General features: G+C 53.8%; 2 protein-coding genes across 2 annotated transcripts in view; one reads left to right on the forward strand and one right to left on the reverse strand.

The window, feature by feature from the left end:
• LEXM (lymphocyte expansion molecule) overlaps positions 1-464 on the reverse strand; it is a 38,768-nt gene extending 38,304 nt beyond the window's left edge. Inside the window, exon 1 of the mRNA XM_052638066.1 lies at positions 321-464. Within this exon, the coding sequence (XP_052494026.1) occupies positions 321-464 (144 nt within the window). The remainder of the gene's footprint in view (positions 1-320) is intronic.
• Positions 463-23,099, forward strand: TTC22 (tetratricopeptide repeat domain 22). Its single transcript, XM_052637969.1, has 7 exons — positions 463-1,029; positions 16,765-16,820; positions 17,030-17,145; positions 17,769-17,887; positions 19,373-19,534; positions 21,882-22,034; positions 22,563-23,099. Exons 1-7 carry the CDS (start codon positions 463-465, stop codon positions 23,097-23,099), a joined length of 1,710 nt encoding a protein of 569 aa, XP_052493929.1.
• Positions 23,100-23,683: the final 584 nt, after the last annotated feature.

The raw sequence follows: 23,683 nt of genomic DNA on the forward strand, positions 1-23,683 counted from the left end.
TCACACAGGATGGAGGAGTGCTCGCGGAGGAAGGGCCTGGCTTGGGGTTCAGCAGACTGGGTCCCAGGCCTGCTTGGGCACACCCAGTTCTGTGACCTGGGCAAGTACTTTTCTTGTCTGAGCTTCACTTTTTCTCATCTGCTGAGCAGAGAGAGTCAAACCACACCTTTTGCCAGGTACTGGGCGTTACACGCCCCGCATTTGGCACCACATCAGTGTATCAGGCACACCTGGTTGTGCAATGCAGGCGTCTAAAAGCGGCTGAGCAGCAAAAGCGGAAACACCCACAGGGCGCTCCTGAGTCGCTCTGACCCACCCACCGGCGGGCGGCGCCGGGGATAGGCGGTGGCTGCGCCCCAGGCTTCTGCTCGCTGACCCTCGCCTCCCGCGCCGGGCTCGCTGCAGGGGCGCCCCTCTCCACTGCAGCCTTGGGGGCCAGGCCCGGGGAGCCGCCGGGCAGCCATGGCGGAGTCCGAGGCCGCCGCCGAGGACCTGGACGCCTTCATCGACGACCTGGACTACCTCCCGGGCCACTTCCACCTGGAGATGCAGCTGAACTTCGAGCCGCGCTCGCCGGCCTCGCTCCGCGCCCGGGACCTGAAGCTGCAGCGGGAGGGACTGCGGCAGGAGCTGGAGCTGGCAGCCGCTCCGCAGCGCCCCGCCGTGCGCCACCTCCTGGGAGCCTTCGCCTTCTACCTGGAGGAGCTGGACGAGGCCCGCGAGCGCTTCCTCGAGGTGGCCCGCGAGGATCCGGGTAACCTCAACGCCTGGGCCAATCTGGCGCACGTGTACGGGCGGCTGGGGCAGGAGGAAGAGGAGGAAGCGTGCGCCGGGCAGCTGGCCAGCCTCATGGGCCTGGCGGGGGACCGCGGGGCAGCCGACGACCCCCAGCTCCGCGCAGCGCGCTGCCTGGCGGAGCAGGGCTACGCACACGGCTTCGACGTGGGCTGCGCCAGCCCAGAGGAGCGAGCTCGCGTGCTGGAGGCTGGCATCGCCCTCTACGACAAGGCTCTGGGCTGTGCGCAGCAGGTGGGTGACGTCTCCAGGTTGGGAGGGCTGGCTGGGGTCGCGGCCCCTAACGTCCCCAGGGACGCCCATGGCCCGCACACTCTCCCCTGGCCCCGGGCATTTTGGCTTCCGGAATGCCATTCCAGTGTGCCTCTCCCCGCTTGAGTCCCAGACTGGGCTTGTAGCTCTTCTCTGCTGGACTCGAGAGTGGACCCACATTCCAGCCGGTTAGCCTGCCTAGGTTTCTTTGCTGGCAGTACCGCAAACTCAGCACATCGACTCACCCCTGTCATCTTGTTCCTCCAAGTACCTATCCCGGCATCTGTGTGCACCCACCTCGCTATAAGGCACAGCTCTGCATCCCGCCAGAAACTGGCAGCATTCTTGACTCCTTTCTCCTCCTCACCCACCATCCCCATCCACTCAGATTCCGTGCATCCCACCTCCCCATATCTCCCTGGCCTATCCACTCCTCTAATGCCTCCCTCTGCCAGCCCAGCCTCCATCATTCCCTGTGTATACCAACATGGTCGCCATCATCCTGCCTGGGTTTCTGCCCTCTGACTTGACCCTTCTGCCTCCACCCTGCTGCCAGTTGTCATGTTGCTCATCCGTCAGCTGCTTACAACCCCCAGTGACTCCCCACTGCCTAGCAGATAAGTCCCAGGCTCTCTGGTGGGCACTGGAGACCCTCTGTGATCTTGCTCTCTGCCTTCCCTCTTCCATGTTCCCCCTTCCAGCCAAGCTTTTGCCCTTGCTTCCTGTGGACCAGGTCTCCTTACAGCCCGCCTTGGCAGGTCTTCAGCCTCTTTCTGAGGTGCCCTTTGCTCCACCCTTGCCTGGAAGGTTCTCCTTGCTCTCAGACATCCCCTCCACTGACTTCACCAGGCTGGGTCAGGACATCCTTGGGGCTCCTACAATGTTGCTCACACTGTCCATTTACAAGTCTGTCTCCCCCGCTCAACCTTGAGGTTTTGAGAGTAGGGATGTCTGTCTGTAAACTCAATACCTGGCATGGTACCTGGACACATCAGTGCTCTCTTGAGTGAATGTCTGTGTGGCGTAGGCCTGGCACTAAATAGACAAATACTGGGTATATGAGTTACCCATTGTTGTATAACAAACATCCTTTGAAATTTAGCAGCTTGAAAACAATAAGCACTGATGGTCTCGGAGTGTGTGTGCTCAAGAACCTAGGCATGGCTCAGCTAGGTGCCTCTAGGCTGCGGTCTCATCTGAAGGCTTGCTCAGCCTGGGGGAGCTGAGGGGATCTCCTTCCAAGTTCACACACTTGGCTGTTGGCAGAATTCAATTCCTCACTGGCTGTTGGTCAGAGACTCCCACAGGTCCTTGCCTCATGGATATCCCATCATTTTTCTCTTCATTAGAAGCAAGTCATTAGGTCCAGCCCCCATGCAAAGAGAGGGCGTTACACAGGGACATGAGTACCAGGTGATGAGGATCACTGGGGGCCATCCCAAAGGCTGCGTGCATTAGATGGCTGACCCTGATATAGAGGGCCTTATCCTTCTGTTACAGAAGAGGAAACCACAGTTCAGAGAGGTGCCGTGACTTTTCCTTGAAGGCATAGCACAGGCAGGATTGAGTTGGTAATGATGACTTTTTAAAATCATGGTTTAGGTTTGTGATAGTTAAATGACAACAAGCTTTTACACATGAGTAGGATGGCTGCATTCACAAAGCCTCTGCACACCCCCTTGGAACATTTTCCACCAAAGCCTAAGAGGAAATGTGGAGTTAAGACCTCAGGGAGTGCTATGTGGGAGGCACGGGCTTGACTTAAGGGGAGTAGCGCAGGGTGGAGGTGAAGACGGTAGACGCTGAGTCAGACAATCCAGGTCCCAATCCCAGTCCTTCATGCTCTCACCTCTAATTGGTCCTTAGCATCACTGAGCTTCCCATTCTAGGAAGTGGGGATAATAATGGTACTTGTATCCTAGGATTCCTCATCTGTAAAATGGGGACATCATCATTTGGTAGATGTCATAACTAAGAGCTGATGTTTGGAAAGCGCCTGGAATAGAGCTTGCACAGGGACAGCAGGATCACAGACAACCCCAGATCTCCTGTTTTAAAGCCTGAGTCTGAAGCCCTGAATGTCAGCTGCTCTCCAGAGAAGACTTGGCCAGCTTGGTATATGTTGACTGTGGTCACAGTCTCAGAGTGGGGCCTGAAGAGCCCTGGACTGGGGGCGAGGAGGCCTGGGTTCTCATCTCAGCTGTAGTCACCCACCTTGGGGCCTTCTCCTGTCTGGACTGCAGTTTCCCCACTGCGAAGGGGGAGTGGGAAGGGGGCACTGGATGGTCTTCAAGGTTCCTTCCTGCTCTCAGGAGGGGGCTCACTGGAGGAAGGCTTCCTGGAGGAGGTGGGGAGGGAGGCGGAGGTTTAGGGCATTGGAATGGAATAAAGGCTGACTCCTCCCTCCCTGCTGCTGGTCTGCCCTACCATGGTGTGGAAACACCCTCCTCTTTAGGGACCACCAGAGAGAGTGGCAATCGGGGCCCTGCCCAATGCTTCAGGGAGGGAACTAATGTCTTCAGTTGGGAGGTGGCCGCCAGGCCCTGTGCCATATCCTTGTGCCTGGCCCAGTAACAGCTCCCCAGGTCTGCACAGAGTGGCTGTGGTCAGCCCCCATCAATCCCAGGAGACAGTTGGAGCCCTCCCTCCCTTTCATTATCTGAGGATTAGGAAAGATCACGCTTATAAATGGGCTTTCCAGGTGGCGCTAGTGGTAAAGAACCCACCTTCCAATGCAGGAGACATAAGAGACACCGGTTCCATCCCTGGGTCAGGAAGATCCCCTGGAGGAGGGCATGGTAACCCACTCCAATATTCTTGCCTGGAGAATCTCATGGACAGAGGAGTCTGGTGGGCTACAGTCCAAAGGGTTGCAAAGAGTCGGACACGACTGAAGCAACTTAACATGCACGCATGCCTGTGCTTATAAACTACCTACACAGAGCAGATGCTCAAGAAATAGTCACAATCAGGAAGACAATGATGATTTTGTATAGTTAGAGCGGAAGGCTTGAGTTAAAGCACCCAGCTATTATTATTTTGCTGTGTGACTTTGGACAAGTCACTTTTCATCTCGTGGCCTCATATCTGCTTTATAAACATTAAACAATAGTTTACTGTGATTATCCAATCAAGTCATGGGGTAAAAGTGCCCATAAACTGGTAAATTATGGGCAAGTCTGAGAGGCATATGCTCAGCCTCTTAACATTTATTGAGCACCTACTGTGTGCCAGGCTCTATCTTTAAGAACTCCTGCCTTTCAGAAACTCATGGACAAAGGGAGGAGCAAACATTTGTTCCTTCATCAACTAGCCCTCTTGGAGTCCCATCTCTGGGGGAGTGGTGCAAAGGGATGAGTCAGATGTGCCTATGACTGGCTGAGGTCACAGGTATTTATTGCATAGCCTGAGAGACAATCGTCTCTCAGCTCTGTACACCAGTTCAGTTCAGTTCAGTTGCTCAGTCGTGTCCAACTCTTTGCGACCCCATGGACTGCAGCATGCCAGGCCTCCCTGTCCATTGCCAACTCCCGGAGTTTACTCAAACTCATCCCCATTGAGTCAGTGATGCCATCCACCCATCTCATCCTCTGTTGTCCCCTTCTCCCCCTGCCTTTAATCTTTCCCAGCTTCAGGGGCTTTTCAAATGAGTCAATTCTTTGCATCAGGTGGCCAAAATGTTAGAGTTTCAGCTTCAGCATCAGTCCTTCCAATGAGTATTCAGGACTGATTTCCTTTAGGATGGACTGGTTGGGTCTCCTTGCAGTCCAAGGGACTCTCAAGAGTCTTCTCCAACACCACAGTTCAAAAGCATCAGTTCTTCAGCACTCAGCTTTCTTTATAGACCAACTCTTGTGTCCATACATGACTACTGGAAAACCCATAGCTTTGACTAGATGGACCTTTGTTGACAAAGTAATATCTCTGCTTTTTAGTATGCTGTCTAGGTTGGTCATAACTTTTCTTCCCAGAAGCAAACGTCTTTTAATTTCATGGCTGCAGTCACCATCTGCAGTGATTTTGGAGCCCAAGAAAATAAAGTCTGTCACTGTTTCCATTGTTTCCCCATCTATTTGCCATGAAGTGATGGGACCAGATGCCATGGTCTTAGTTTTCTGAATGTTGAGTTTTAAGCCAACTTTTTCACTCTCCTCTTTCACTTTCATCTCTAGTTCTTCTTGGCTTTCTGCCATAAGGGTGGTGTCATCTGCATATCTGAGGTTATTGATATTTCTCCTGGCAATCTTGACTCCAGTTTGTGCTTCCTCCAGCCCAGCATTTCTCATGATGTACTCTGCGTAAAAGTTAAATAAGCAGGGTGACAATAATATACAGCCTTGATGTACTCCTCTCCCTGTTTGGAACCAGTCTGTTGGTCCATGTCCAGTTCTAACTGTTGCTTCCTGACCTGCATACAGGTTTCTCAAGAAGCAGGTCAGCTGATCTGGTATTCTCATCTCTGTACACCAGAGACCATAGTTTCTGGACCAAAAACAGGACACCGCCCCTTCCCCCAGAGGCTGAGAAGGGAAGGCCACTTTGGGGACATCAAGACCCGTGTTGGAATTAATGGGGACCTGGCAAGTTGAGGTCCTGGGCATAGAGTGACAATAACTGAGCTTCAGAGAAGGCATACTTCCTTTCAGTACAGGTGACTGGGGGAGGCTTCGGGAAGAAGCAGGAGTGTCCTCGCAGGAATGGGGTGAGGGCACTCCTGGCAGGGGCGTGGTATGTGCAAAGGTCCTTTGGTGACAGCTGAACTGGGGCAGGGGGTGAGGCCTGGAAAGAGGGTGGCCGGAAGCTTCCCAGGGGGAGGACACGGTGGCCCTGCTGATACGGACTCTGAAGTCTGATTCCTGCCCTCCTCAGCTGCATTTCCTGTCCCCCCCGCCCCGCCCCTTGGCTGCCTTGCTTGTGGGAGGTTAGTTGAACCCAGAGATTGAACCCAGAGCCCCTGCAGAAAAAGCACCAAGTCCTAACCACTGGACCGCCAGGGAATCCCTACTCTTACTTCCCAGGGACTCTAAACTACTCATATTTCTCCAAACATGCTGTGCTATTTCACATCTCCCACCGCAGGAACTGTTCCCTTTGCCTAGGAAGCAAGCTCCATTCATCAAAACCCAGCTCAAATTTCACCTGCATGTTGAAGCCTTCCTTCATACAACGCACACTTTCACACAGTAATTAATATTCATGAATATTCTGCTTAAATATTCAGCATATTCAGCATGCAGAAGTAGAATATTCTTCTCCGGGTGCCTTGCGGATTTTATCTTAGTCCTCACAAGATCCCTCTGATCCCATTCTACACGCGTGGGAACTGAGGCATAGCAAGGCTAAGTAACCTGCCCAAGACTACAGAGCTAGTAAGTGTCAATTGGGTTCACGCCACTCTACCTGATTCCAAAGCCTTTGCTCTTTCTGGAGAGGTTGGAGAAGTGGGGTGCAATAAAGATAGTGCAGATGGCTAGTGAGGTGGGGAGGGGAGCCCCCCACAAGGGCTGCCTCCTGGAAATCTAGGGTTGCCATGTGTGCAGGTGGGGGGTAGGCAGGAAGAGGGCAGAGGTGAAGTCAGCACTGGGCTGGCAAAGAAGTGGGACAGTGGAGCAGCCGCTGAGGAACCCATCATGGAGAGGGTTGCCACCCACAGGAGCCGTGGCGGTCCAACCTGCCGGGTACAGTGACTCTAAGAGATTCCTCATCCTGAGGGGGCTGGGACTATCCCAGACAGGGAGGAGCCCCCGAGACCTCAAAGAGTAAAGGTCAGCCAAAGAACCAATGACAGCTGCTCATCTGCTAACTAAAATTACAAGAGAAAACATTATAAAAGTTAGTAATTCAGCCCAATATTCAAAAACAAGCAGTATATCTGTGTGTGAGTGGGTGTCTGTGACTTCCCTCTCAGCCCTTCTTTCCCTCTCTTTCTTCGTCTTCAAGTTACAAAAATATGATGAGGCAGATTGTTTTATCCATCATTCCTCCCTCGTCAGCCCTCCACACACAGTCCTAGATGGATTCTTGGTGGAGTCTTGAGGCTGAAAGGTATTAACAGCAAACCCTTTGGAGTTACAGATACAGTTTAAATTCTTCCTCCTTTACCAGGTGGTTATGGGCAAGTCACTTCACTTCTCTGAGCCTCAGTTTCCTTATCTGCAAGCTGGGATTCTAACGTCATCTCATAGGGTTGCTGTGAGGAGTAAGAGAGAGACTACGCAGGGCTCCAGGTGGGGTGCAGATCATGGTGGGGCCCAGCCCCTCGCCTGTCCACTCCACCCCGGGCCCCCACGGCCCTGGGCTTTGCTCCACAGGAGAGCTGTTCTCAGGCTCTGACTCATCAGCAAGCAGTTTCTCTCTTGCCCCCAAGAGGGTGAGCCTTCTGTCTCTATCTGCGTCTGGCACAGGGTTGGACCTAAGAGGAATTTTTGACTGTTGCTAAATTTAATTTGGTTTTTTAGTCTTAAAATTCCTATTATTTTTCTAAAATAAGGTTAAAAACTTATTTTTCTCTGAAAGCAAAATCTCTGCCCCAAGCTGACTCAGTTGTGTGAGTTCCTCCCCCTTTTCCTAGAACATTGGTGGCTTCACACACTCGCCCACGTGCACATACACAGCAGACCCTTCACCCTGCTTCGGAGCAGGGCTGGCTCTGGGTGGCACTGGGAGCCAGCACGGAGCCGAGTTTTACACTCGCTAGCACATTTCATTTTAGTACATCAAACCTCACGGACACACTGCTGTTGGGTGCTGTGATTCTCTGTCACACAGAGGACAGAACAGGCTCAAGGTGACACACAGGCCATCCAGATTTCACCTGGCCAGCTGGGGCAGGCAGGACGGAGCCGGTGCTGGGAGGCCCAACAGCCAGCCTCACAAACAAAGGTGTGGGCATTCCACACTGTTGCCGCACCCAGCAGGTTGGGACCTAGCAGGAAGGGCTGAGAGGTCACTGCTGGTCAGCATCCAGGGTCCCTGGCATGCACACACCCACACACCCATACACACACCCACACCTCTGCCACCATCAGGGAGGTGCACACACACACCCCTCTGCCACCATCAGGGAGGTGCTCACACACACACACACACACACACACACACACATCCCTCTGCCACCATCAGGGAGGCGCGCGCACACACACACACACACACACACACACGCACGCCCCTCTGCCACCATCAGGGAGGTACACACACACACACACACACACCCCTCTGCCACCATCAGGGAGGTGCACACACACACACACACACACACCTCTGCCACCATCAGGGAGGCCAGGACCAGGGAACTCCTCAAGGAGCTGCCCTCTCAATAGATTTCTGCTCCCCACACCCCTGTCTCCCCCAGCCTCCCTTCCCACTCTCCCAGTCATCCCCCCGCAGCAATGCAGGTGCCCGAGACCCTGGCGACTGGGCCCACTGTGCACACAGAGGCACTGCTGGGACCCCGCAGTCAGAGCCCTGCAGTCAGAGCGTTGGTGTGGGAGTCTGCACGCTGCAGGACACCCTGAGTGGCCTGGGCCGGCTGTGCAACCTCTCAGAGTGTCCATGTCTCCCTCTGTGAAATGGAGACAGTCGTACCAGCCTGGCGGGGGGTGCGGGAAGAGGCAACGGGGTCACAAGGGAAGGCCAGCCCCAGCAAGCCTGGGTGGATGTGGCTTGCTCATCCTCAACCCCTGATGGGGCAGCCAAGACTCCTTCTAAGTGAGCACCCACCTTCCTCTCTGTCTCCTCAGACTTCCTCCTGCCCCTGAGCTCACCCTCAACTCTGTCCAGAGCCAGCCTTGGGAAAAGAACAATGAAATTGGGAGAAGACCCCACTGGGAGCCAGGGGTCAGGATTTGGGTTCCTGGCTTAGCCCTGCCTGAGTGGCTGTGCGAGGTAGGAAAGTCTTCCTCCGTCACTGGACTGAAGTGGTGGCCGGGCTGATTTTGGGGACAGGAAGGGCTTTGAGAGCAAAAGGTGGGGGAAGCAACAAACCTCCTGGCAGAAGAAAACACATAAACACACAGAGCGGGAGGAAACCACAGCTTGGGGAGCGTCAGGAATGGTGCTTTGAGGACTTCAGAGTTGATCTCCAACTTTTGAGGTCATAGGCAGGGTTTCTCCTCCCACGGTGCTTGCAAACACACATGCACAGGCACACGCGCGTGTGCACACACACACACACGTATACATACATTCATGGCTCCACAAATCTGAGTGATTTGATTTGGTTCCACTAGAAAAGGAGCCGGATGACTCACACTAGACAATGAGCTAGCGACTGTGCACTCCTGTGCTTTTCACAGATTATCTCACTTGAACCTCCTAGAAATGCTGGGGAATCAGAACTGTTATTAACCCCATTCTACAGATGAGCAAACTGAGGCTCCAGGATGTGTAGCGACTTGCTCAAGGGCACACAGTCATAAGTGGCTGGCTGGAAATGGACTCAGTTCTCTCTGACATGAAGCCCTGGCTGAGGGACAGTTTTCCCGAGGCTCTGGTCCCAGCCTTCTGATGGCCTCGGTGCCGTAACAGCACTTTCTGACTTTGCTGCTGGCTTCATTCCCTCTATTTCTGGCAATCTGGAGAACTGGTTCTCCCCTCTTCATTGATACAGGACCCCAGAGCCAAAGCTACCTTTAGCATCTTCTGACCCAATTGCCTTCTTTACAGGAGGAAAGACAGAGTATGTTAAGGGCGCACACAGCCCAGACCCATGGGAGGAGCTGAGAAAACGCAGGCATCACTGTTATTATCACAGAGGGCAGGAGACTTCGTCAGATCCACCCAGTGCCAGAGTTGGGTTTGGACCCGGGACTAGAAAAGGGGCTCTAGAAAAGCCCTTCTCTAGAAAAGGGGCTCTGGACTAGAGAAATGGCTCTGGGTCTAGGACCAGAAAGGGGGTGACGATGGGGAGCTGCCGTCCATCTGCTCTGATCTTAAAATCCATGAAGACCATGGCAGGGAACCCAGTCAGGGCTGAATGGGTAACTCACCTCCGTGGCTCAGCACCCATCCCCCAGCCCCCTCTGCCCAGTCACGCTGGACCACTCTCACCCACACACTTGTGAGAGGCAAGACCAGTGGGTCATCCCCGCTTGTAGATGTGGAAACTGAGGCCCAGGCTGGGCCAGTGGGCTTTCCAGGAACCCTGGGGGAGGCAGAGGCAGTGGGGGGTGACTCCCATCCCATCAGTGTTTACCCCCACTGAGGCAGGAGCTGGGTTAGTAGGAACCTCACCTGCCCTGCCTTTCTGGAGCAGGCCCCCGTGGGAGCCAGGTGGGGTGGGGTGGGGCTCCACGTGCAGAGCCCAGAGGCTTGCTCTGTGTCATCACTGAGGACATTCCAGTTGAGCAGGAAGAGCTTATTTCTGAGGCCTTCCACCTGGTGACGTTTATTTCTGCATTATCAGCCTCCACAGGGTCGGTGTGATGAGGTGGAAAGAACAGGGGCGCTGGAGGGAGGCAGATCTGTTGAATCCTGGTCCTTTCCCCCTGGCCTGTGGGGCTGGCTGGGAAGCTCTTCTCTTGGTCTCTCTCCTCACCAGTAAAAGGAGGAGGATGTGTTCCACCTTCTCAGTCTGCTGTGCAGGCTCAGGGCCACAGTGCACAGAAGTGCCAGTGGTCAGTCGACAGTCGAGAAATATTCATTCTCCTTCCTCCTCCTCATTGCCCCTCCGCTGAAAGAGAATTAGTCAGCTCTCAGGAACTGACTCTGAAACACAGATTACAAAGTCCTCAGGGGCAAAGTTTGAACTGCAAGGCAGACATTTTCCTTCAGAATCAATGGGGTCACGAAGAACTGAGCACACGCGCACACACACAGAGCCTGTGCAGACACATGTAGATTAATAAGCCACTGGTATATCAAGAGAGCTTCTGCTGTAATCCCCTAAAATAGCTAAAGTGAAAGTCGCTCAGTAGTGTCCGACTCTGCAACCCCATGGATTATACAGTCCGTGGAATTCTCCAGGCCAGAATATTGAAGTGGGTAGCCTTTCCCTTCTCCAGGGATTTTCCCAACCCAGGGATCGAACCCAGGGTTGGGAAAATCCCGCATTGCAGGCAGATTCTTTACCAGCTGAGCCCAACATTTCCTTCTTTGGGGGTCACCTTTTGAAGTAAATGAACTAGCCATCTGAGACCCATCCTTATATCTGCCAAGTTAGCACACACCTGCTCTGTACACAGAGCCTATGCAGACACATGTAAGCCACTGGTATATTAAGAGAGCTTCTGCTGAAATCCCCTAAAATAGCTAAAGTGAAAGTCACTCAGTAGTGTCTGACTCTGCAACCCCATGGACTATACAGTCCATGGAATTCTCCAGGCCAGAATACTGAAGTGGGTAGCCTTTCCCTTCTCCAGGGGATTTTCTCAACCTAGGGATCGAACCCAGATCTCCCGCATTGCAGGCGGATTCTTTACCAGCTGAGCCCAACATTTCCTTCTTTGGGGGTCACCTTTTGAAGTAAATGAACTAGCCATCTGAGACCCATCCTTATATCTGCCAAGTTAGCACACACCTGCTCTGTAGGGTCTCATCCTAACCCTGATATTCACTATAGGTTCTGCCAGATCACCCACCTTTGTTGATTACCCACCCAGCTGTGGCAGCGTGGATCTTCAGGCTTCCCTGCAGATCACAACTGCTGATCCTTTGCTCTGTTAAAAAGAGATGCACTGGCCTGCCATTTTCACTCGGCTCTCCACAGTGCGAGAGGCCCGTGTAGTGTTTCCATCAAGTTTCCAGGGGATGCTGATGCTACTGTCACGAGACTCCACTTTGAGAACCACTCATCTGGGGTAGTTAGGTGCGGGGACTCTGGGGCTAAGCTGCTGGGTTCCCAGCTCTGCTACCGTCTAGCAGGGCCACTTAGGGCCACAGGTGCCTCTTCTGTAAAATCGGGATAATTGTAGTCCTTACCTTCTTGATAACCCATGTAAATTATGTGCCTCATTTATAGTAAGCACTTATAGTAAGTGCTCAATAAAATGCACTTTTATTCATATAGCAAAAACCCCAGCATTTCCAGGTTTCAGTCCAGGCTGTCACACTAGTCGTGTGTCTTTGAGGACATCATCTCACCTCAGTGTTCCCACCCAACGGGGTGATGATGACCCACTTAACATTCCACACAGGGCTTTCTGAGGATCACATGGCTTCTGCAATGAGTGCACTTTGTAAATGGTAAGCACCGCACAGAGTTGCAGCAAGGTGTTGGGGGTAACAACATGAATTTGAAGAGGGAGACTTGGCATGAAATATCGGAAGAATCCGCCTCTGTGAGCCCATCTCTAAAGTGAGGGAAATATTGGTGAGGGCCTCAGAGGAGCTGGGAAATGTCCTGAGAACCCTTGCCTGTGCCTCACTCTCACCCTCAGTTAGTACCAGGATCTACCCCGCTACTGAAGGGCAGCGCTGGAGCCTGGGCCCTGCTGCGTCCCCTCCCACAGATCTGCCACGGAGCAGCCACCAAACTTGAGCCCGTCCAGCTTGAAGCCTGGGCAGACTCTCCCACTGGCCAGCACCCCCTTGTAGACCCTGGAGCCCCCAGCTCATGGGGTCCTGATGAGGACAAACAACAGAAAGGGGGGGGTGTCCTGCCCCAGCTCACCCCGGGCGGCCCTCAGTCAACATTCTTCTGGCAGAGGTCCTGTCAGCCCCGTCCCAGGGGGCTGCCTCCAAATATATTGCCTCTGGGAGCCATCAACTCTGGAAGTGAATTCCTTGCAGCCATCAGAGGTTTCACAGCAACTTCATTCTCCAGGAGAGAGGAAGAACACCCCCTCCCTTCTTCAGGAGGGGAGGGGGCAGTCAGAGGCCTGTTTAATTTAATTTAACGCACCATGGCTTGCCAGGTTGCCCCTGGTAACAGCTTCAGCTGCTGCTTCAGTTACAACCAGAAGGATTTTTAAAGAGACAGCTTATTTTAGGACCAGAATTGCACAGCAGAGTGAATGGTCTCTCTCTCTACTAGGGATGGAGGGTTGGAACCCAAGCATAGGGAGGGCTCAAGCCAGGCCTGTTTATACCATTAACTCCACTTCTAATTTGCAACACTATAAGCCCTCCTGCAAATGGTACCTTGAGTGGGATCTGAGGAGGGGCTCCATTTGAAATTTATCAGAGAGATGTCACTCAGCTAGCTACTTCTCTGAAAATCACAGTTTTAGTCTTCAAGTAGAAGGGAAGAGGGAAATGGCAACCCACTCCAGTGTTCTTGCCTGGAGAATCCTAGGGACGCGGGAGCCTAGTGGGCTGCCGTCTATGGGGTCGCACAGTGTCAGACACGACTGAAGCGACTTAGCAACAGCAGCAGAAGGAAGAGTTAACATTCAGAAGTTGCCCCGGCAATTCAGGCACTCTGCCACTAGATGGTAGTATTGCTTACTTAGTGCAAACGATAACTAGGCTTAACTTATTCAAGACTATCAGAATAGTGGTGAAACCACTGGGTTTCAAGTCTTGATAGTAACCAGTGTGTCACCCTCAGCAAGCTGCTTCACCTTTGTGGTCTCAGTGGTCTCAGGGATATAATAACGGGATTGATTAAAACAGCCGAGTGCTGTTGACAAGCGTTGGGGCTAGAACTATGAAGGCATGAGTTTATGTCCCAACTCTCATGTACTGTGTGATTTGGACACATCACTTAATTTCTTGTATCTTGAATACCAAACAAGAGTGTGGCTATGACCCAGGCAGAGCCTGAGAATAGCACATTGCTCTTCAACCTTGGGAACCTGTGGACCCTACGGGGCATCTGAAGCCCTAGGAGCACAGTGGTGGTGGTGGGGGGCTGTTAGAAAGTGGGGTAAGGCCGGATGACTCAGTGTGCCAGAGCCTGAGACCTCAACGCCCCAACTAGAACTGAAACAGGGCAAAGCAGCCTCCCAGACACTCCTAACCCTGCACGTCTCTAACCCAAACCAGGAGAAAGGGGGCAGATATTGATGGATATTTGTGGAAGACTGGGCCCTGCCTCACAGTGCCCTTTTGCAGATAAGGATATAGCCTCTAAGGGGTAACACATCCACCCAGGGCCACCCTCCTCTTGTGGCCAGGCCTGTTAGCCACCGAGCCTCTGCTCTGGGCACTGCAGCCCTCTCCTTGTCTAGTACAACGGCTGTCTCTATGGTCATGTTTCCTTGTCAGGAGCCTGAAAAGGGGAGCAGGTTCTGTGTCTCCCCACCATGACTCGGCCTAGCCAACCTCAAAGTGGGCATGAAACCAGAGGTCATGGGATCATATCCACAGGCAGCCAGGGAGCCTGAAGCACACATGCTTTGGTCCTTCATGTGGACAGGTGCTGACCTTGTGTCAAGGTCCTTGGCCAGCTTGGCTTATGAACCTGAGTCCCCTTCCCATGTCCCAGGTCCTATGAAGGCACAGCACGTTAAGGTTATCCGGCAGCCCATCCCAGCTTTTTGCTTTGGTCAGTGTTCTCCACTGAGCTCTCATGGATGCCCCTTAATCCTTAGACCTGCCACTCTCCGTTCCAGACAGCGCTGTTCCCAGCCAAAGCCCCCGTACACATATTCCCACCTAAGTAACAGGGTAACTTTCCAAGGTGATGTGGGTGCAAAAACACATGGGATCCTCGTACTCCCCAGTTCAAACCTTCGCTGTGGCCCCCCATTGCCTTGCAGATGACTTCCAGGTTCTGAGCCTGGCATTCAGGGGCCCCTCCTGATGTGCTCCTGCTGGCTCCTCCCTTCACCCCTTAAAAATGGGGTGCTGGTCATTCCAGGCTGCATGCAGCCCCTGACACACCTGCTCACTCATCTCTGAGCTTTTGCACAAATGTGCCCTCCATCTGATGTCCTCTCTCGCTGTATCCACCTTGGTGGTTCCTACTTGTCCCTAAGAACCCTGCTCCAGCACGCCCTCCTCTGGAAGCCTTGGGGGTCCCCCTGGATCATGTGGGAAACCTCCTCCCACAGCCCCTGTATTCCTTCTGCTCATTGTGTCTTAGTCTGGCTTTCCCACCAGACCTGGCTTGGCCCTGGGCTCACACCTCTCTCCTAGGGGCAGTCACACCACTCACTGGGATCTACTCACAGGACCCCCTTCCTCTGTTCCTCTGAACGGGCCAGCCCAGAACAGCCACACCCTAACTTGCCAGCATTAGCTACCCCCTGCCTCCATTCTTACTCACCGTGCTCCATGCTCCTCAACTGCCCACACGTGTCCAGGCTGAGCCTCCATCTGGAACGCCCTTGTGCCCCACCCCACCCTCTGAAATACCACTCCAATTCAAGACCCACCTTACAGCCCACCCTGCGTGTGTGTGTGTGTGTGTGTGTGTGTGTTAGTCACTCAGTCGTGTTCGACTCTTTGCGACCCCATGGACTGTAGCTGGTCAGGCTCCTCTGTCCATGGAATTCTCCAGGCAAGAACACCAGAGTGGGTTGCCATTCACTTCTCCCAGTCTCCCAGGGACTGAACCTGGGTCTCCTGCATTGCAGGCAGATTCTTTACCGTCTGAGCCCTCTGTGAGACCTTCTGAGTCTTCTGACTGGAAATGGCCTCCCCCTCCTGCTCCATTTGTCCACATCCACCTCTTGGTCTTGATCAAACTCTGTTTCATATTATAGCTATTGGTAAGCCAGTGTGATGAGAGGAGCAAGGGCTTTGGAGACTAACAAATGGGGTTCAAATCCCAGCTCTGACACCTGCATGCTGTGTGACCTTGGGCGAGTCATTCTACCTCTCTGAACCTCAGTCTGTGCCTCGGTGAAGTGGGAGTGGCGCCTGCCTTAGGGTTGTGAGATTGAGATGATGCGTGTCAGATCCCGGCACACGGCAGGTACCCCTTCAAGCCCTATTATTTATGCCTGCGTCTGTCTTCCCAGGCAGGTTGTGAGTCCATCCAGGGTGTGGGTCCCATTCAGTGCCACAGCCCATAAGCACCCAACACAGGGCCTCACACCACAGATGCCCAGAAATGCTGGCTTGACGGAACACTTGGTTCTAACTACTGAGGGTGGGGGGTGGAGGCATAATGGGACCCTAAGCTGAGAAGGCCGCGGTGGGTGGGGGGTAGTGAGTGCAGAATGGAGCCTGGAAATCAACCACAGGAGATTAATGTGGAGGCAGGGGCCAGAGCCTGAGGCAGAGCTGCTGATATGCACTGGGGGTTTTATTGGTTTTCATTAAAATTCCTTCCAGAGGCAGGAGCAGCTACTCCCATAAATAACAGCATAAATATTTTATCTGGTGCCCAAGTCAGTCTAAATGCACAGCAAAGTTAGCAAGAATAACAATGGGAAACAAGTTTGGTGGCGGGGGGTGTTTCCTGGGCTTCAGCTGAACTCACTCACATGCCTAAAGGGGCTTCTCAGGAAGGTGGAAGGCGAGAGATGGGGCCAAAGGGGAGATGCAGGTAGATGGCGGGGAAGAGAGAAGGTGACCAGTGGAGTATGGGCCTTGTGGTGGGGGGATCAGGAGCCTAGGGGAGGGGAGGGGAGGAAATGGATCCCATCCCTGCTCTGTGATGGACCCCTTGCTTGGGGCATTCACTCAGATCATCTTGTCAAATCCTCTGTGGTCAGAGAAGCGAAGTGACTTGCCCAGGGTCACCCGGCCAGCCAGTGGCAGAACCAGGCAGGATTATGATCAAGAGTGTACTTGCTGCTTCTTGGGGTTCAGGGAAGCATGGGACTCTATGAACAATGTCCCCAGTGCCTCAATAGCAGCAGCACAAGCCATTCTCTGCTTCCCTAGATCCCGATGGAGGAGAAAAGGGGCTGGTACTTCACCATGGCAACGCTCTTCATCAGGTCAGGCTGGGGGTGGGGATGGGATGGTGGGGAGGGACAGGGTGGGGCGGGGAGGTGGGGCCTGGAACCCAGAGGGGAAATGGCTGAGCCCATCTCCATGGCAAGGGCGCTCCAAGTTCCCCTCCCTGCCACTAGCCTGGGGAGGACTCGAGGCAACCTGGGGACCACTGAGAGGGTTCTGATCAGCCACATCCCCTTCTTGGGCACAGGTTAGATGGCATATTCCTGGAGCTGGGCAGCGAGGAGCAGAAGAGGCTGCCGGCCTTCAACCGCACGCTGGCCCTGCTGCAGCAAGTCCTCAAGTCCTCGGACCCCCAGCCCCGAGGTGGGGCTCGTGCGGGCGGCAGGGGGGGAGTGGGAAGGGGTTGGGCTCTCCCTGCACACATCAGCAGCCCTGCCAGCCTTGTCACTGTCCCCACCTCTCGTTCTTTTTTTCTCTCCCTCAGCCTGTCCCCTCCACTCCCTGTTCCCCTCAAGGAGCTCACACCCGTCACCCAGCGAATGCGTGCCCGCACATCACTCCAAGGGCACGTGTCCAGGCCTGTCTGTAACCCAGAGTGTGAGAGACAGAACTCTCCCCATTTCAGCCTCTTATCCCCGTTTTGTGGTGGGGGAATGAAGGCCCTTCTGGAGACGGGAGGGGTCGCTGTCACACAGGGACCAGAGCTACAGAGCTGGGGGAGAGCTGGGGTCAGACAGCAGAAGGCGCCTTCCGTGAGGGCCCCTAAGGGATGTAGAAAACACAAGACAGGCACTGGAATCGTCCCCCCTTCACTCGCAAGTCCCCTCTGCCCTCCTTTGTTTCTCTTTCTCCCTCGGGGGCCCAGTGATTTCTGCCCCTGCCCCCAACCTTGTCCTCCCAGGGCTGACACCTGGGTGGTGCTGGCCCTGCCTGCTCTCCCCTTCCCCACCTGCGACTCCCTGAGACGCCTCTCCCCTGGCCCCCAGCTCTGGCCTGGTGCTACCTGGGGATGCTGCTGGAGAGGAAGGGCACCTTCTCCACCACGCCCATGGGTGTCCATGACTGCGGGTTTTCGGGAACTGACCCCCTGGACTGCTTTGGCAAGGTATGTGCCCCTGGTTACAATCACCCTCCAAACCTGGACAAAGCCTGACACCCCAGCCTCCTGTCCCTGGAACCCACTGCTTCTCTGGGTTTCTCCCCACCTCCATGCCCTACTCATGAAGTGCCCTTATTCCAAACCTTTCTCTCCATCCCAAACGAAAAGCAAAGTGAGTCAGACCTTCCCAATGCCTGGTCTGACCTATCCCATTTCCCAGGCCTGTCTTCTAAGCTAGTTGCAATTTTCCAATGCTTTGGCCTCCTGGGGCAAAGAACTGACTCATTGGAAAAGACCCTGATGCTGGGAAAGATTGAAGGCAGGAGGAGAAGGGGACGACAGAGGATGAGATGGTTGGATGGCATCACCGACTCGATGGACATGAGTTTGAGCAAGCTCCAGGAGTTGGTGATGGACAGGGAAACCTGGCATGCTGCAGTCCATGGGGTCGCAAAGAGTCGGACATGACTGAGCAACTGAACTGAACTGAACCCTCAGGCTTTTCCCCTTTGCAGCCCCATGGCACAGTGGAAAGAAAATGAGTGTGGCACGGTGTGGATGCCAGCTCTGCTCACAGGCCCTGTGACCCTAAAACAAGTCACTTCCATCCCTGAACCTCCTTATATGTTGATTATGTGATCTGTCCACCTTCTAGGATATTGAGAGACTCAAAGAAGGTAGTGGATGAAACTGTCTACTGCAAACTTTAAAGTGTTGTTCAAGCCTTATTCTTGACACCTTGTTTCGGTGGCAATTTTCACACTGAGCTCAGTTTTTTAAGATTTTCCTGGAGGACAGGGACCCTGTGATTCTCATCCCCTGTACAGTCAGCATGATGCCCTGGGGCAGGTCACAGTGTTGGCTGATGGGTGATGAGCAGTTTCTTGGTGAGAGATCTCAGAACAGAGTGGAGCATAAACTCTAGTTCACGTGTGCTCCAAGAGTTGTGTCTGATTTAACACACTGCCTTTGCCCCTCCTTGGGAACCTACTCTGTGCTGAGCACAGAGGTGGAGAGATGAGGCCCCTCCCTGCAGGAGCTCACTCTCTCAGGGGCAGCAACAAACACAAGGCAGGAGCTGTCAGTAACTGGATTGGGAGTGGGGCGATGCTGCGGCCCGGGTAGAAACACTGTGCGAGTGTGAGGGAGGCAGAGGCTGATTCTGGCCCCTCTTCCCACCTGTCCTGGAAAAATGAGGGAGCACACATTGATAAGTCTGAGAAAGAGGGGTTGACCTGGGGTCTGGAGGGATTCACTGGACATGTCCATGAAAACAGCAGAGAGCATGGCAGTGAGTTAGGCTCTTGGGAGTTGAGTGTCAATGAGTTGCACCCTGAAGTGTTGGGCCCCGTGATATGGTTGCATTTGGAGCTGGAAGGTGGATATGGGAGATGAAAATTTGGGGATGATATGGCCCTACTGAGAGATGACCTTCCAGTTCTAGCAAACAGCCAGACAGATGGTTTGCTCTAACCCTTGTCCCTTACCCAGGCCATCGAGATTGCCAAGGACCAACTTCCCATCCTTAATCGCCTAGCCAAAATCTTCCACTTCCTCGGAAAGCAGGAAATGGCCATTGGCACCTGCAACATGGCCCTGGACGTCCTACGAGATCCAGAGCTCAACTGGCAGGCGTACTGCACAAGGGCCAAGGTGAGTCAGCCTGCAGCTCTGCCTCCTTCTGCCGTTGAGGATCAGAGAACAAGGGCCAAGACTCTGTGGCCAGAGCCCAGAGGTCAGGGAGCCTTCATGGTAGAAGGGAGCTTAGGTGTCATCAAGGCTCACAGTTCGTGTTCTCTACGATTATCAAGTTAGAGAATGAAGGAGCTTACCACCCACTGCTCATCCCTTCTACAATGACCTGGCCAGCTACCTGCCAGCCTCCTCTCTGATTAGCACCTCAGGCAGTCAGACTGACCTGGGTGGAATTCTGGCCTCTCCATTTATCGCTGTGGCCCCTGGGACAAGTGAGCCACTTACCCCTCCAAACCTACATCCCCAAATCTGGAAGATACAGATCATAACATCTGTGTTAACAGATTGTCAGAAGATTAAGTGAGGTCACATTTGAAGCAGGTGCCAGGAGTATGGGAGGTGCTTGTAGAAGGCAGAGGGTGTACTGCAGGAAATCTAATGTCGGGAAGAAGAGCTCTGGCTCTCAACGCAGCTAGCCTTCGTTCAAATCCCACATCCTCACTTACACTCTTGCCTAAATTCCGAGCCCCACTTTATTCATCTATAAACAGGCTGAAGGTAATTGTACCTGCCTCACAGTGTTGTTATGAGGCTTAAATTAGATTCTGTGTGTCAAACTCAGTACTGAACACATAGGAAGATTTCATAAGTGGTTGATTATTATTATTAGGTATTTTTTTAACTGGCTCACTGTCTCTTAAGGCAGTCCACTATGGTCATTCAGCTCTGCAGCTTACTAATTTAACCAAGAGCTGCCTGCCTCTGGCTTCCCCACACTAGTCTCAGATCTGCCCTTAGGAGTCCCCACTGAATGCACTGCTTGGGGGCAGAGATCTGGACCTCTGAGCTTATTTTGCTCCAGGCTAAACAGCCTTCTCTATTACCTTTCATGGGACATGAGGGTGAATCTGCTCCCTGGGTCTTGGTCCCGATGACATAATCATGTTGCCAGCAGTTACTAGTTAGGGTCTCTACCTAGAAGGCTCTTCTCCCAAATGTCCAGTTGGCTTCCTCCCTCACTTCATGGAGGGCTTGAAGAGGCAGCTGCTAGCAGCCATCTTCCTGAAAATGTCAGCCTCTCACCAACACATTGTGTCCTCCTGTGTTGGTTTATTTTTTCTTCTTAGCATTTATCATTCCCTAACATACTATTTTCTGATTTATGTTTATTTCTCTCCCCCCACCTGCCAGCTAGAATGCATGTTCCACGAGGGCAGGGAATTTTGTCATTTTGCTCTCTACTATATATTCTAGAACAGTACCTGGCACATATCAGGCTCCTGACAATCTGTTGAATGAATGAATAAACTGAGCACCCGCCAGGTGCTAGGTCCCGGCTAGAACATGTTCTCTCCATTGTCACAGTAACTCTCCAAGGAAGATCTTAGTGTACTGATTTTTCAGATGTGGAAAATGAGGCTCACAGAGGTCATGCAAATAAAGAGGAGGAAGGGCTGGAATTCAGCCAAGTTCAACTGGCACCAAAGCCAAAGATTCCCACCCCCACCCCACCCCCACCTTATGAAGCTATCTTAGAACCAGAGCCTACTGATGGCTATAAAGTATTAATACCTTCAATGACAACAACCCCTTTTTCTTACTTCCTCTTTCTCCACCTCTTCCCTAACTCTCCTGAATCTCTAGATTTTCTAAATGCTCCAAACAGATGTGGGGGAGAAAGGAGGAAGTGGTGATGAAAGCAAGGGTCCGGAATCATTTGTAATTTGATGCTTACAAGCTGGGGCCACTTGCCATTCTTCCCACACTACTTGCTTACACAGACCCTCACAAAATCGGTGCTGCCATCCCATCTCAAATAACTCCCTCCGCTAGTCAGCTGTATCCCATCACCTGTTTATTTTTTCATTGTACTCGTCACCACTTGAAGTGGTACCGTTTACTTGTTTATGATCATCATCCCTACTAGAATGTTAAGTTCTGCCAGGGCAGGGACCTCATCTGTCTTATCACGACTGCACTCCAGTACCTAGCACAGGGCCTGGTATATGGTGGGCACTCAGGACATATTTGTTGAATGAATGAGTGAGAGAATGAATGACTGGCTCTTCATCCAACCCCCTTCATTGCACAGAGAGGGGAACTAGCGCCCAGAAAGAGGCTGGTCCAAGCTGGCACAGGACCAGGACCTAGTACTTCTGAGTCCCAGTCTCAGGGGCTTTCAGCTGCACCACAGAAACTCCCTGAGTTGCTGTTGAGGAAAAAAACAGAGGCTTTGTTGACGACAGTAAGGAAGGCAGGGGTCCTGGCTTGCAGCATCTTCCCTCAGCTGACTCTCTGTGGGCAGATCCACATCAGAGCCTACCTGCACGACCTGGAGCGAGGCAAGCTGGGGCTTGGGGGCATGCCTGACAGGAACCACCTGGCCTGCGCCAAGGCTGACCTCGAGGAAGTGGTCAAGGTGTGCCCAGGCCTCAAGACCTACCTGGACATCGGCCAGGTAAGGCAGCCTCTTGGCTTGAGTAGTCAATGGCTTACTAAACAAAAACTGTTAACTCTGTCAGGCCAGGGCACTGAGGACAGAGAGAGGCATGTGGGGGCATCCTTGTGCCCCGTAACAGTACTTGCCTCCTACAGCTACAGGGAGGGTTATAGGTGGTGATGCACCGACAGCGTTCAGAACAGGGCCCAGTTCTTTCTAAGCGCTCAGAAAGCGTGGGCCATTATTCTGTATCCTTCTGTGCCCAGGGAATAATCACCGAGAGGTTACACTATCTTTTGTGAGAGAAAACTGCAGCCTGAGAGGGTCCGGCTCAAGGTTATATGGCCAAGATTGGTGGGGCTGGAGCTGGAATCAGAGACAGCACTGTCTCCTTCTCCAGGAGAGGGAGACCAAACTTTGCGATGAATAATTGTTGAAGGAGGGGAGGGTGGGAATGAATGCATGGAATTTTAAAAACAGAATGGAATGAAGGGGGAGCAGCAAGAGAGCCAGGGAGGAAGGCTCACGCCGCGGCCCCCACCCCAGGTCTACTACTACATGGGCGTGGACGCCGTGCAGGAGCTGCTGGCGGTGGACGAGGCGGCGCTGAACCAGGCGCTGGTCTTCCTGGCCAAGGCCGGCGAGTCGGAGCTGGGCGCCATGCTGCCGGAGCTGCAGCTGCTGCGCGGCAAGTGCCTGCGCATCAAGGGCGAGGAGGCCAACGCGGCGGCTTGCTTCAAGCGCGCCGTGGAGCTGGACGACGCGGGCTGCAGCCACGCCGAGGGCTTCGGCTGCCTGCTCGAGGCGCTGCTGGCGCAGTGGAGCCAGGCGCAGCTCAGCGACGGCGAGGTGGGCCGCGAGGTGGACGTGTGGCTGCGTCGCGCCCGGGACAAGTACCCGGCGGCGCGCCTGAGGCAGGAGCTGCAGCGCGTGTGGCGCGCGCACACGGACGAGGTGCTGGGGCTGGCCCGGGCCTTGGTGGCCCAGGGACGGCCCGCGCTGGTGCGGCTGCTCTTCGAAACCATGGAGCGCAAGGGCGAGGGCGCGAGCTCCCTGCGGGACCGCCGCGCGTTCTCCGTCTGAGGGTCCCTGAGGCTCCCCGCCTCTCCCCACCACTCGGAGATGGTTGGACCTGGTCCAGGCGCTGGAAACCGGCTCGCTGTGCCATAGGCTGGTGGGTAAGTGGAGCCCATCAGACTGTCTTCCGGGAGTTGGAATGCGGACCTTGAGACACAAGGACAGTTGGACGTGTCCACGGAGGCAAAAGAGCCTGATCCAGGAGAGCAAGGGAGGCTGGGGGCAGACGCGAGGGGCCAGTGGGGAACTGCCAATGGGAAGGCCCAAATTGTGCGAATATGCAGAAAAGTAACATGGCGTCTCCCAAGAGATACAGAAGATAATTGCCTCCGTTTTGGCAGGTGCTCTAGTACCCAGGAGCCTGTTACTGGATTCCCGTGAGCCACGCTCTGTCCTTATAAGGCCCCCTCTACTGGAGTAGGTCTCAGGTCTGGCAGTGGGAGAAGTCCTGGCTAGAGCAGAGGGCACAGCTGCCAGAGCGCAGATAAGGTCAAGGCCGCAGTCTACACCTGGCTGCTCAGCGCTCTTTCCTGCCCTCTAACAGTCTTCCAGCAGGTCTCATTCTTGGCCAACTTGGTCTGAAAGACCCT

The sequence above is a fragment of the Budorcas taxicolor genome, chromosome 3 (genome assembly GCF_023091745.1).
Source record: "Budorcas taxicolor isolate Tak-1 chromosome 3, Takin1.1, whole genome shotgun sequence".
Lineage (NCBI taxonomy): Eukaryota > Metazoa > Chordata > Mammalia > Artiodactyla > Bovidae > Budorcas > Budorcas taxicolor.